At 28.2% G+C, this 13,214-nt stretch overlaps 2 protein-coding genes across 4 annotated transcripts in view; both read left to right on the top strand.

The window, feature by feature from the left end:
- LOC101495211 (heterogeneous nuclear ribonucleoprotein Q) overlaps positions 1 to 1,309 on the top strand; it is a 5,878-nt gene extending 4,569 nt beyond the window's left edge. For all 3 annotated transcript variants that reach the window (XM_004494803.3, XM_004494804.4, XM_073365748.1), the window contains 2 exons: positions 1 to 51; positions 722 to 1,309. In XM_004494803.3, coding sequence (XP_004494860.1) covers positions 1 to 51; positions 722 to 860 — 190 coding nt within the window. In that variant the 3' untranslated portion in view covers positions 861 to 1,309. The remainder of the gene's footprint in view (positions 52 to 721) is intronic.
- Positions 1,310 to 4,692: 3,383 nt separating this feature from the next.
- On the top strand, positions 4,693 to 6,442 carry LOC101494571 (3-ketoacyl-CoA synthase 1-like). The gene has a single exon (XM_004494801.4). It carries the CDS (start codon positions 4,809 to 4,811, stop codon positions 6,180 to 6,182), a length of 1,374 nt encoding a protein of 457 aa, XP_004494858.1. The 5' UTR covers positions 4,693 to 4,808; the 3' UTR covers positions 6,183 to 6,442.
- Positions 6,443 to 13,214: the final 6,772 nt, after the last annotated feature.

The following is a 13,214-nucleotide window of genomic DNA, read 5'->3' as shown; positions in this document are numbered from 1 at the left end:
AATGCAGATGGTTCCAATGGTTTTACCAGATGGTCGAATTGGCTATGTCCTGTAAGAAGTTGCAACTCATGTTCATGGTTTCATTTCCTTATACTCCTCCCTCCAGTCCTTACCATAAGAAACAAAAGTGTCTTATTTTATAAGAAATATTGACCTTATTTTCAAATGTATTAAGGGCCCGTTTGTTAGGATTATTAAAAAAAAGTGATTTGACATTCAATAATTTAGAGATTTTTTTTTAAAAAAAAAGCAGAAGCTATTTTGTACTTGTCCACTGTACTGAAAATCACTTTTTTTAAAAACAATCAGTTATAATTTTTTTTATGAGAAACTACTCAAATTAGCTTCTCATTTGGAGCAGTTTTCATATTATCTTCAGATTCTGATTTTTTTCTCAAAAGCAGCAAAATACATACGAAAGCTCCTAAAACTGAAAAACTGTAACAAACGGACTCTAAATTCTAAATTTCATTTGTACCCTTATTTTTTGTGAGAAAGAATGTTAGGAGTAAGTTGGTGGAATTAGGTTAGAGGTAGTTAATAAAAGGGTATTCATGGAATAAATTTAAATTTATAGCAGTTGTAAATGAGATCAACTATTTCCAAGATGTTTCCTTGGTCTCGATGAATTAGGGTTTTGTTTCCTATATTTAGGACCAGAGGATGTATTAAATGATAAACTACTTGTTATTCAAACTTTTTTACTGTGTATGTTCTGCAGTCAACAACCTGGTGTACAGGTGCCAGCTACCCGGCCTCGCAGAAATGACAGGGGCAATGGTCCCAGCGGTCAGCCGGGGCGTGGAGGAGGCAGTGGTAATGACGACGGAAATCGTAATAGAAGGTATCGACCGTATTAGTGGTAGAAGGCAGATAAATGCAATGTTGCTCATGCCACCTGGTTGCCTCTTCTTGGTGGTGAGGGGGCCTTGGCAATGTGATGCTTTGACAGAAAATCCTTTCTCAATCTTGAACCCATAAAAGTGGAAAAAGAAAAAATATAAAGAAAAAGTTAAGTTAGGATTAGGACCAGTGATATTTTATTACGTTAATGTTGGTATCTACTGCTGTTAGATGATTCACAGCTGAGTAATGGCCCAAGTTTATCTGCTTGTAATGCTTCTTGGCAGTTTTTATTGACTACCAGTAGAAAATTATGTTAATTTGGTTTCAGCAACTCTACCATGTTTTTGTCACTCATTTTTCATGCACTACCCAATGTCTCTTAAATGTTTGTTGTAGGCTTGTATAAACCTTTAAACATTTTGTGATCAAATAGATCAGTAATGCTGATGCCACTTTATTTGTATTCAGAATCAGAAACTCAAGGTTTTGTTATTTTCGATTGAGCAAATGAGAGTTTGTCATTTCATTTGCTGCACTATGTCGTGTTGTTTGAGATTATTTGGACCTATTCTTGAGTGCGGTATATAAATAAAACGGGAAATGAATCTTTTGTGAAAATTTGTTACTTTTCCCCTTAAACATTGAATAGGTGTTGCAATAAAACATATACATTTTAAAGAGATAGATCCAATTTTAGTAGCTATAATTGCAGCTAATTGGTAAATTGGAAAATATAATAAAGGTGAGTTGTTATATATAATAATTGGTACGAGAAGTATAAAAAGATAGAGTAGTGTTACTTTTCTCTCCTTATTTTGTTGAGTAAAATGATTTAAAAAAGATAGAGAAGTATTGCTTTGAAATGAAATAAAAACAAAAAAAATTATTTGAAAAAAATTATTTAAAAAATTTATGTATCTAGTTTTATTTCTTAATTAGATATATTAACTTTTCAGATATTTTTTTGTTTATATTTTATTATGAATGAAGTATATCCATTAATTGTCTACTCAACCACATATTTGAAATGCATTTATGCTATGGATGAAGCATTCTTCAAGTGAAATAAGCATAACGATAAGGAATACAATAAATAACTACTTGGAGTTGTGGCGAATTTAACCCTGTAGACAAGATAAAATTCAAGATGTTGAGTAACATAACAACAGCAGAATGGTTTTATTGTACTATGACACATGCATATTTTATTCCTAAACTGATAAAATCAAAGGTTTTTCTTACAAATTTAGGACAGCAAAAGGCATTATTCGTCAACAGCTTTTCCTAGTCAAAGCCAAGAATAGAGCTATAAATCCAATCTAAGAGGAAAACATGGGCAAAGCAGATAGGGATTATATGTAAATAAAATATTGGAAGTAGTGACTTTTCAAATAGAGACATACCTACACACACGTATATAAATGATTAGTGACAAATGTGTGTAAAATAAAAAGGCTGAAATCAAACGGTATCTGAAAGTTCACGAAGTCGATTTTCCAACTCATCCAATTTGGGACCCCAATGGTCGTTTATGCAGAGTGGGCGAACATTGGTGTAGTCCACACAAGTTTCTTCCATGCGACTAACCGCAGAGGATGAATCCCTTCCACGCTCATGCTCTTTCTTATTGTTCTTCATCATTTTCTTACGACTACTTGCTCTCTGCAATGCCCAAAGTACATCTGACCCACTAATCTCTTTTGATATTGAATTTCGATTCGATTCCCCAACTTGGTGGTTGGTCGTTACTTCTTCTTCGAGGCGGCGCCGCCGTGGTAGAGATCTGGCTGAGACGGAGGGGACAATCGCCTTGTAAAATGGCGTTGTGTGTGTGTGTGTTACTGTTGGGATGACAACGTTGGAAAACCAACACCTCATCTTTTTCTTTTTCTCTACTTCCTTCTTTTTAAATCATTTTCCTCTTTTATTTATCAAATTGTTATCTGGACCTATTATTTTTTTGTTTATATGCTATATTTATAAATTAAAATGTTCCGATACATTGTTTTTTATATCAATAAATTCAAAAGTTTTATTTGTTGACTGTTGTACATTCATAAGAAAAAAGAATCATTTTATTGTTTATAATCGTTATACTAATTTTTTTTATATAAAACTATTAAATATTTACTGTTATGAATATTAAAAATTCAGAAAAATAATTTAATTTAATTTTACTGACATTTAAAAAAAATAATATTAAGTTATTATTATTTTCTAAATTATAAAAATATTTTTTTCCAAAAAAAGAAATCAATTTAATTATTAATTTAAAAAACTAAATATACCAATACATGTCAAATTGTTTAATATACATTAAAATATTTTTTTTACATCAAATACCAACACCTTGCACTGTTTACATATTTTTAGAGTGAACAATACTTACATGATTTTTTTTGTTGGGAAATTTTTCCTACTTTTTGCAATAATAGCAGATGTTTTTGCGACACAAAAAATAGTTAATATTATTATCTACTTAAAAATAAGCATAAAATTCAATTTAGGTTATTAACCATTTATTTGACGTAATTATAAAATAGATGAATTATTTCTTAAATCTTAATTCAACTAACGAATATAATATTATTAAGTTGGACGTTTTAACTCAAATTCAAACTTTTAATTATGATAAAAATTTTCTATATCTTTTACAATAAATAAACGAAGTATTTAAATATTTTATTAATTATTAAAATATAAGATATTATAAATACTCTAGATAGTTAATAACTTATATTTTAATGAATAATAGAAAACTATAAGTAATTAATAAGATATACATTAAATAAATAGTGGTTAATGACACAAATTATCTCTTAATGATACCCTTTTTAGTAAACAACCACTATCGTCCATAACTTAAAACTACACACACACAAATAACCACAACAATAACAACTTCATTTCAACCACCAATTATTCACCCCAACCAATAACTTTTATATTTAAACATCTATAAATTTTATGCATTATGCAATATTTTATTTTTTCCATCGCATAAAGAAAAGAGTAGAGGAAGTTTATTTTTATCAATTTAGTGATAATTAATTAATTTTTTATTCATTATACAGAATCTGTAGTATATTTTGTCAAAAAAGTGTCACCATAACACAACTCTTTCTATCTGTTCAATATCCTCCAAATTAATTTCACGTTAATAAAACTTAATAGGTGCTATTTAGGGTGGTTATTATCTACTAATGGACCATTGATAAATATTGGAAGTACCAAGTGGTTTTTAATTGTATTGATTTGAATGTGCGAATTAGGAAGTCATATAGGGATGTCAATTAGACTCATACTACATGGATACTCGAAAAAAAACCTATAAGTAAAAACCCATATAGTGGGTATGAGTATGGGAACGGGTAATTACCCGTAAAATTAAGCGGGTATGGGTGCAGGTACGGGTACTATAGTACTCACTCTGCCCTGCATCTGCACTTATATAAATATATTATTTATTTATTTATTTGTTTATTTATTTATTATATTAGTGTTTAGTTTAATTAATTGTTTTCTTTTATGTTTTAATATCTATTAATATCATTGGACCATTATAATATTTATAATTGAAACATAAACGTTTGCAAATTTTTTAAGAATCTGATTATGATAAATAAGTAAATAATTGTGATTTTGTAACTAATAGTTATATCTTATTAATTGTGACTTTACAATTATACTTGCGACTTTGTATCAATTATCTCAGATAATATTGTCGTATGACTTGCAACTTCACCTATTCATTGTCTTCCCTAAAGCCATATAAGTAGCCTGCTATTTTTTTTCCACCCTAAAGCCATATAAGTAGCCTGCTATTTTTTTTCCACAAGGTAATTATGATTTACCTTGCTTCAACCGCAACAATCCAACTTTATAAACCAACTCAAAGATTCATTTTTTACATACATATCACACATTTCAACATTAATTAATTGTTCCTTTTATTTCAACTGATGAGTATGAAACTCCAGTACCTATCATCAATAATATTATTATGGTCGTTGAACCATACATTACTCAAACAGAACACCAACATAATCACTTCATTGTTGATTGTTTCACTCTTGTTGTTGATTCTAAACTGGTCAAAGCGTTCTACATCAATTTACCTTGTTGATTTCGCTTGTTACAAGCCAAAGAAAGAGCGAAAGTTCAAAAAAGAAGTATTCTTAAAGTGCCTAGAGGAAAGTGGGTACTTCAATAAAGATATAGTTAAATTTCAGCTACGAATTTTGGAAAGGTCTGGTTTAGGAGATGAGACATATATTCCTCAATCAAAACCATCAACCATGTCGATGAAAGGAGCAAATCTTGAAGCAGAGGAAGTGATATTCGGAACACTAGATTCTCTTTTTGCTAAAACTGGTATTCAACCAAATGAAATTGACATTCTCATTATCAATTGTAGCTTATTCAACCCAACACCTTCTCTCTCAACCATGATTGTAAACCACTTCAAACTTAAGGAAAATATTAAAAGTTTCAGTCTTGGAGGAATGGGTTGTAGTGCTGGTACGATCTCAATAAACATGGCTGAGGAACTTCTTAAATCAAACCCAAACTCTTATGCAGTGGTGGTGAGTACTGAAATCATAACTCAAAGTTGGTACCTTGGAAATGACCGTTCAATGTTACTACCCAATTGTATTTTTAGGATGGGTGGGGCTGCTGTGCTTCTTTCGAATAAACCTACAAGTCGAACCCGGTCTAAGTACCGATTGGTTCACACGGTTCGAACCCATACAGGAGCGAATGACAAAAACTTTAATTGTGTGTACCAAAGAGAGGACAATGAAGGGAAAATAGGTGTTTCTTTAACAAAAGACTTAATGATCGTAGCTGGAGAAGCCTTGAAAACTAACATAACCACTTTAGGACCATTGGTTTTACCGTTTTCGGAGAAGTTTAAGTTTTTCATATCAACTGTCAGAAAAAAAGTTTTAAGAGATTCAAAAGTGAAGACATATGTACCAGATTTCAAAAAGGCTTTTGAGCATTTTAGCATACACGCGGGGGGTAGAGGTGTGTTGGACGAGGTACAGAAGAATCTTAAACTCAGTGATTGGTATATGGAACCATCTCGGATGACACTTCACCGATTTGGGAACACTTCAAGTAGTTCTCTTTGGTATGAGTTGGCTTACACAGAGAGTAAAGGTAGAGTTTCAAAAGGAGATAGGGTGTGGCAAATTGCATTCGGGTCAGGTTTTAAGTGTAATAGTGTTGTTTGGAAGGCTTGTCGTGATATGCCTTTTCTAGATGATTGGAGGGGTAATCCATGGGATGACTCTTTCCACAACTACCCTGTTAATCTCTCTAATACATGATTATGCTTCATAATCATTCACGACCATCACTAAATTAACAAGAAATAAATCTCCAAATAAGCCTCAAAATTGTTTGAAGTATGTGTACACGCAAATAAAGATATGTACCACTCCTAAATTTTTGTACCATAACAACTAACTTACAACTACTAGTTAGTCATTATTCTTTTACACCAAAACTGGTTAATTTATCTGCTTATTATATTTTAATAATAATAGAATAAATCATTAAATTTTCTTAAGCACAGTTTAACTATTGTGTGAGTATTATGGTCATATTTTAAAGCGTTCTACATCAATTTATCTTATTATATTCTATCATATGAATGATGTGAGATTCGACTTAGATAACTTTCTATCTACTCTCTTAAATCAATCTTTTATATTTCTTTTATTTATCTTATAACTTTTATTTTGCCATGTTAATCTTTTATTTTTCTTGCATATACATTTCATTAAAAATATTTTTAGTTAACAAATGTATCATTTTGTCTATTATTGTCAATTCCCTGGAGAATTAAACATTCAAGCATCCATGTAAAATTGTACAAAGAATGTATTTTTTTTTGTTGATGTTTATAAAAATTATTTGTGATATAGTTATTGAAAAACTAAAAATTTAATATTAACATGTCGAATGGCAAATCCATGTAGTATTATTATTGATATTTTTTTAATTAAAAAAGAAATAATAATTATCAAGATTCTTCAAACCTCGAAAAAAGAGGAATCTACCATTCGCCTTCTATCTAGAGCACTCAATACTAAAACATGTGAAAATACATTTTTTGTTTTTTAACTATTTAAAAAGATGAAACTTTCCAATATAAATTTTCAATTTTTTTTTAAATTCAAAACTTTCGTTGAATATAAAAATTTCAAAATGTAATTTTTTTCTCCAGAAAATGAATAAATTTTGAACCTTTTATTAAACATTAAACTTTCAAAATAAAAAGTTTTCCAAAATATTACAAATTTTGAAACTTTCAATACACAACTATTTTCAAAATATGTAAAAATATTGAAAATTTTATTGAACACCAAATTTTTTAAATGAAATTTTTTCTAAATTTTTAAAATAAAATAAAAAACTAGAAAGTATATGTTGAATAAGCAAATTTTGAAAGGCATTATTTTCATAATTTTATTTATTTAATATTAAAAATTCACAAATTTTAAATTTTTGAGAGAATTTTAAAACCAACTAAAAAATATTTTTTTTGAAAGTTTCAAACATTGCAAATAAAATACACATTTTATATTTCAAAGCTTTTGTATTCATCAAAATTTTAAAAAAATTTCTAACAAAAATTTTGAAAGTGTATTTTTACTAAGATTTTATATGAATATTAAATTTTGAAACATTTTTTTACAAAAACGTAAAAAGGGATAAAATAATATTTCTATATGTTTTTGACGGGTAGAAGGTATAAATGGAGGGGTGGGTGGTAGATTCTTCTAAGAAAAATACATCAATATTCATCATTGTCTTTATATTTTATCAACATTAAAATAAAATTATTAATAATAACCTTGCATGGACATATTATTCATTATTTTTAAGGACACATTAGTGTTTTTAAATGATAATTTCATAAATATATTAAAAGATAAAGTATCTAAATGGGAGAAAAATTAAATGATAACTTTGTACGTAAATATTTTGAAAGATGAAAGATAAATTTGTAAATGTTTTAAAACATAATTACTCAAAAGGAAAAAATAAAATATAAAGATCTCAAGTGTTATACATAAATAAGATAAATGACATGAAATTGATATAGTTTTACCTAATAAAAATAATAGTAAAAAAATTATTTATGTTTAATTAAATAAACGAGTTTGATATGTATTAAAGTTTTTTTTAATGATAAGTAATTTAATTTTTTTTAATTAAATAGCTTTAAAAAAAATCTAAATCTTACCTATATAAAAATGTCTAATTTAACCTAAGACTATCTTAGGATAAACAAAAAAAACAAATATATTGCTGATCACTTTGATCTATTTCTACCCTAATAATTACATCTACTCAATTAATTTAGTTAAAGCATAAAAATTATATTTCTTTTTAATCATAATATTCTATCTTTAGTTTACACTTGTTGTTGACCAATTACCTTTAAGTGTGTCTTTTGTGGTCAACCAAATTAAAAAATTGAGAACAGTTGTTGAACGTGGTCGGTGAGCTACATGCATATGAGCTGGAGGCTGCAGCATGTACTTCACATGTTGTTAATTAGGGTGGCCATGAAATGAAATGGATTTATAGCATGACATTAACATTATGAAGACTTCCAGTGAGGATTGATTGCTTCCAGTGAGGACTTTTGAGCATTTCAACTAGTAGTGTGTTGATATTCCAACCACAAACCTTAATTGCCTGAAATTAAACTACTAAAATATAGTACAAGGTAAGACCAAAATAATAATAATAATAATAATAATAATAATAATAATAATAATAATAATAATAGTAATAATATAGTACCAAATTAACAGTGTTGGGCTGATTGACTAATGGATTAGTAAAACTAGGTTATGTGATTTGAATTTGTAGGCTTAAAACAAATTTTCCACTGAAGTTGCTAAAAGGAGAGCTCAAGCTCAACCCAATTTTATCATGGTTATATAAGCATCACTTTATCACTTATTAAAATATGTTTCATTTTTATATCTCACTCACTTCCAAACATTATGTTAATTTAAATGTTTGAGTGTTTTTAAGTACTCTTCGATGAAAATTTTGATTAATCCGTTATACGGTAAAAATATCTATTTTTTCGATAAATTTGAATTCCCAACAAAACTATATATAGAGAGAGATCATATTAAAGTGAGAATGACATGTTTATGTGAAAATCAAATGAATGATTAATAATCTTGAGATTAAAAATGTGTGGTTGAGATTATAAGGTTACTTAAATGAATCATGTAATAATCCCATGTCATTCTCTTTTTCAATTTCACATTATCTTCCTCTAATCTTTTCTCCGTCTTACTTTCAGTTATATGTGTCATTTTCACAAACCCACTAATTATTTGTCCCAATCCACGTATGTGGACTTGTGAAAATGACACATATAACTAAAAGTAAGGCGCATGAAAGATTTGGGAAAGAGAATGTAAAATTGAAAGAGACAATGTCATGCAATTATCACATAATTCATTTAAGCAACCGTTATAATCACGTGTCATTCTACCATTCAACCCTCCATCTATACTTGTCACCCCTAATCTATATGAAAATACAATTTTGTCATATTAACTATCTATAAAACCTCAAAAAAAATTACCTCTCATTTTTTGACTCCCTCTTTCAAACATTTAGAGAAATTCTCATTTATTTTCACTCATTCTTTCGAACATTTAGATAAACTCTCATATTTTCACTCCCTTTTTCGAACATTTAGAGAAATCACCACAAATTTCGAAGCTTTCCAAATCTTCAAAACCAAAAAGTAAGTGATATTTTCAAAATTTCGAAATATAAAATTTTCAATTTTTCAAATTATTTGTACTATTGCTAGAGGTCTTGGGGGCGACAGAGACGATATAGTTCCACCTATAGCATTATATCGACTAGTGAATGAAGCAAACCGTCCACCTCGTTAGCATCGTTGTCGACGTGGTTTTAAAAACTGAAACTTTCGAAACTTAAAAAAAAATAAAACATTATAAAGTTTTGAAATTTTTGAAACTTTTCAAACTTTCTTAATTTGGAAAATTTCCAAATTTTTGAAATATATCTTTATTTCAAAAATTTGATTTTAAAAAACTTGTTTATTTCAAAAATTTGAAACTTCTGAAAATATCAATTTTAAAAATTTAAAATTTTCGAAACTATCAATTTTGAAATTCATTTTAAATGGTTTAAAAGGTAAAATTATCTTTTCATGTGTTTTGGAGGGATGACAAGTGCATCAGAGGGTGCAAGGTAGAAAACTCATAAAAAAAATTCATAATTAAAAAGGTTCCACTAAAGAAAAGTTTTCAATTCGATGTAAGAAAAAAAGTGTAAAAAATTTGCCGAATTTTATTTTTTTATGAAAACATGATTTAAAAAATATTTTGATTTTTAAGCAAATTTTTTTGAGATAAAATAATTTTATAATTTTGTTTATGATAAAAACAAATTTTAAAAATTTTTTAAGATAAAAATCTCAATTGACGATATATTAAATTTAAGAATCCTTTCATTTAACTCCATAAAAATTTAAGAATCCTTTCATTTAAGTCCATAAAAGCATTAATGGTTTACAGTCTTCAAAAATTATCTCAATAGAGATCTAATATTAAATGACTTAGTATGAAGTTTTTTAAGACGAAATTTGAACTTTAAGACTTTATTATTTTATTCTCTCTGTCACTTCCTATATGCGTCACTCCCTCCCTCTTCGTCGACGTCTCCCCCTCTATGTTTCTCCCTCTCACATTTTATCAAACACTTAGTAGGCATTGCTATGTTAACAAAAATGAAATTTGTATTAAAATTGAAAACAAAATTTTTAAATCTAATTGCTATGAATATGTGTTTGAGGGAAGAGGTTTTTGGCTGCCAGATAAGTAAAGGATGCGGAGTGTGAGACAACAAAAGGGAGAAACGATTGGCAAAGAGAATGCGGCCGCCTACAGAGTGAGGAAGGAAAGTGATAAACGTGAAATTGAAAAAGAGAATGACATATGATTGACACATTTAACCCTCACGTAAACATGTAATTTCATTTAGAAAAGTCAAATATTATCTAATTCTACCATCCATTACCAAACTGCCTTGCATTTCTGTCTTCATGCAATTGATAATTTTGATCATCTACATCACTGTTTTCTCTGGTTTCCTATATTCGACTTTCTTTAATCCACGGGTAAATTGAAGCATTAGCATATCTTTGGTTACACGTTCCATTTTCCACGTTTTGGTGGAAGCTTATTTTACTAGCTTCTCAAAAATCATGGTAGATTTAGTAATGGACAAGACTTTCGTGACTCAGACTCATAACTAAACATATCTTTAATTGCTTCATGAAAATCGAAATGTGTTACTTTTTAAGGGGGAAAATAACATAAAAAAATAAACTCACCATTGTTTGATCAATTATATACATTATATTTTCCTCCGTCTTTGTAAAAGTGAATAAGCTAATTGATTATCGAAATTATAAGGATAGATCAAATCGGCCTTTAAATTTTGAGAATACACATATATAATTCAAATGGTAAAGTATTTGTCAAAATAATTCATCTTTAAATTTTATAGATGGTTAAAAAGTCTTTAAATTACATATTAACTATTTTAATTGATATTTTATAATTTTAAATATGTATTTGTCAATTTATAAAATTTAAAAATTAATTTAATAATCTGACATAATTTTGAGTATCAATTTGACTTTCCATCCTATTTTACAACTTTGGAATTAATAATGAAGGATATTGCATATTGATAATTGCAGAAATTTTTCTATTGTATCTTCTTTTTTTAGAAAAATTAATTATATTTTATATTAAAATTTATATACAAAAATACATTTTTTTAAGTCGTAAGACGTGATGCGACTACTGAATGAAAAAATTTTCTTTTATAAGAGGTTGTATATAGATGCAACTATGTGCTGATTTTTTTTTTAACAAATGAAAAAATATTAATTAAATAACTAAAACTAATTAAAAATAATTATATTATATTAATAAAATCAATTAAAATACATTCAATGAAAAAAAAATATCAAAATTAAATTTGGTTAAGTAAATCTGTCAAAAAGTTGTATTTCCACCATATGATCTTCTTAATGTAAAAAAAAAAGTAGGACATAGTTATATACAAGTTTTGATGCATGATATAATAGATTTTTTTTCTTCAAAATATATTAAATATCCAATAATTGCAAATCATATATTTTCATAAAAATAAAACAAAATTATAAGTTGGTTATCTTGTGACAGAAAGGATTGATTTAACACAAACCCAATATTTGTTGTCCAACTTTTAAAAATGGGACGAGACTTTGTCAAATACTGAATATACAACAATTCCATTAATTGTTGCTTATAAAAATTAATTGTTCCTTGATGACCAGCCCCCAACAACCACCGGCCTTCCATCAATTTCCCATTTCTTCCCATCTCATATTTGTCATACCGACTGCTGCACGACACCCACAAAATTGGGAATAATTTTTTATTTTCGGTTTTCATTTGCTTGTATGGTATGCTGATCCCATTTTATTTTACTATCAAAAACATACATACACGCCAAATAAAGAAATTAATTACACAAATAGTGAAAAAAGATCAAAATACAAACAAAGAAAAAATCTCACATCTCCTTCTTACACTCTATTGTCTTTGTCTATCCAATTCATTTAATCACGGAAATGCAAACCAAGGTGATTTGTGTTACTATTATTTCCAACTTGCACACACTCTATTGTCTTTATCGTTCCAATTCATCATGTGTTAACCATATTTGCAATTTTTATTTTTATTTTAAATATTCTTTTTAAATCATATCTCTTTCCTCTTTTCTTTTTCTCTAGTTCACTGTTACTACGTAAAAGTTTTTAAACAAATTTAAGAGTATTTTTATAGATGTATAGATATAAAAAAATGAAGAAAAAAAAGAGGTGGTTTTCTGAAAGTAGTTGACCTATATATCCATAATCCATCTTTCTTTAAACTACTTCCCTCAAAATAAATTTCACATGAATAAAATAATAGGTTTCTATTTCTTGCAGTTAATACCCAAAGTCTCATGTGGTTTAACTATTCACTGAGCAGGAAGGGAAAAGTCTTCCCTTAACCATTTTTTGTATTTTTCACTCAACTTGCTCCAAACGCGATTCCCCTGCTTTATAAACCAACTCAACCCCAAGCCTTTTGAGAAACACAACAAACCAAATTCATAGACGCACTCAGAACAGAACCCCTCAAACAGAAACAAAGCAAAACGCACACTGTAGAGTAACTTAGGGAGAAAATAAAAGTAATATTCTAATTCTACACACACAAAAGGTGGGGGTGCAGAATAAGTAA

Source organism: Cicer arietinum, chromosome 3, assembly GCF_000331145.2.
Source record: "Cicer arietinum cultivar CDC Frontier isolate Library 1 chromosome 3, Cicar.CDCFrontier_v2.0, whole genome shotgun sequence".
Classification (NCBI taxonomy): Eukaryota; Viridiplantae; Streptophyta; class Magnoliopsida; order Fabales; family Fabaceae; genus Cicer; species Cicer arietinum.
Note: the sequence above shows the minus strand (reverse complement) of the source record. Positions and strands in the feature narration are given on the sequence as shown.

What these genes read in the sequence shown, in the direction of transcription:
- LOC101494571 (XM_004494801.4), top strand. Translation starts at nt 4,809, where the DNA reads ATGAGTATGAAACTCCAGTACCTATCATCAATAATATTATTATGGTCG.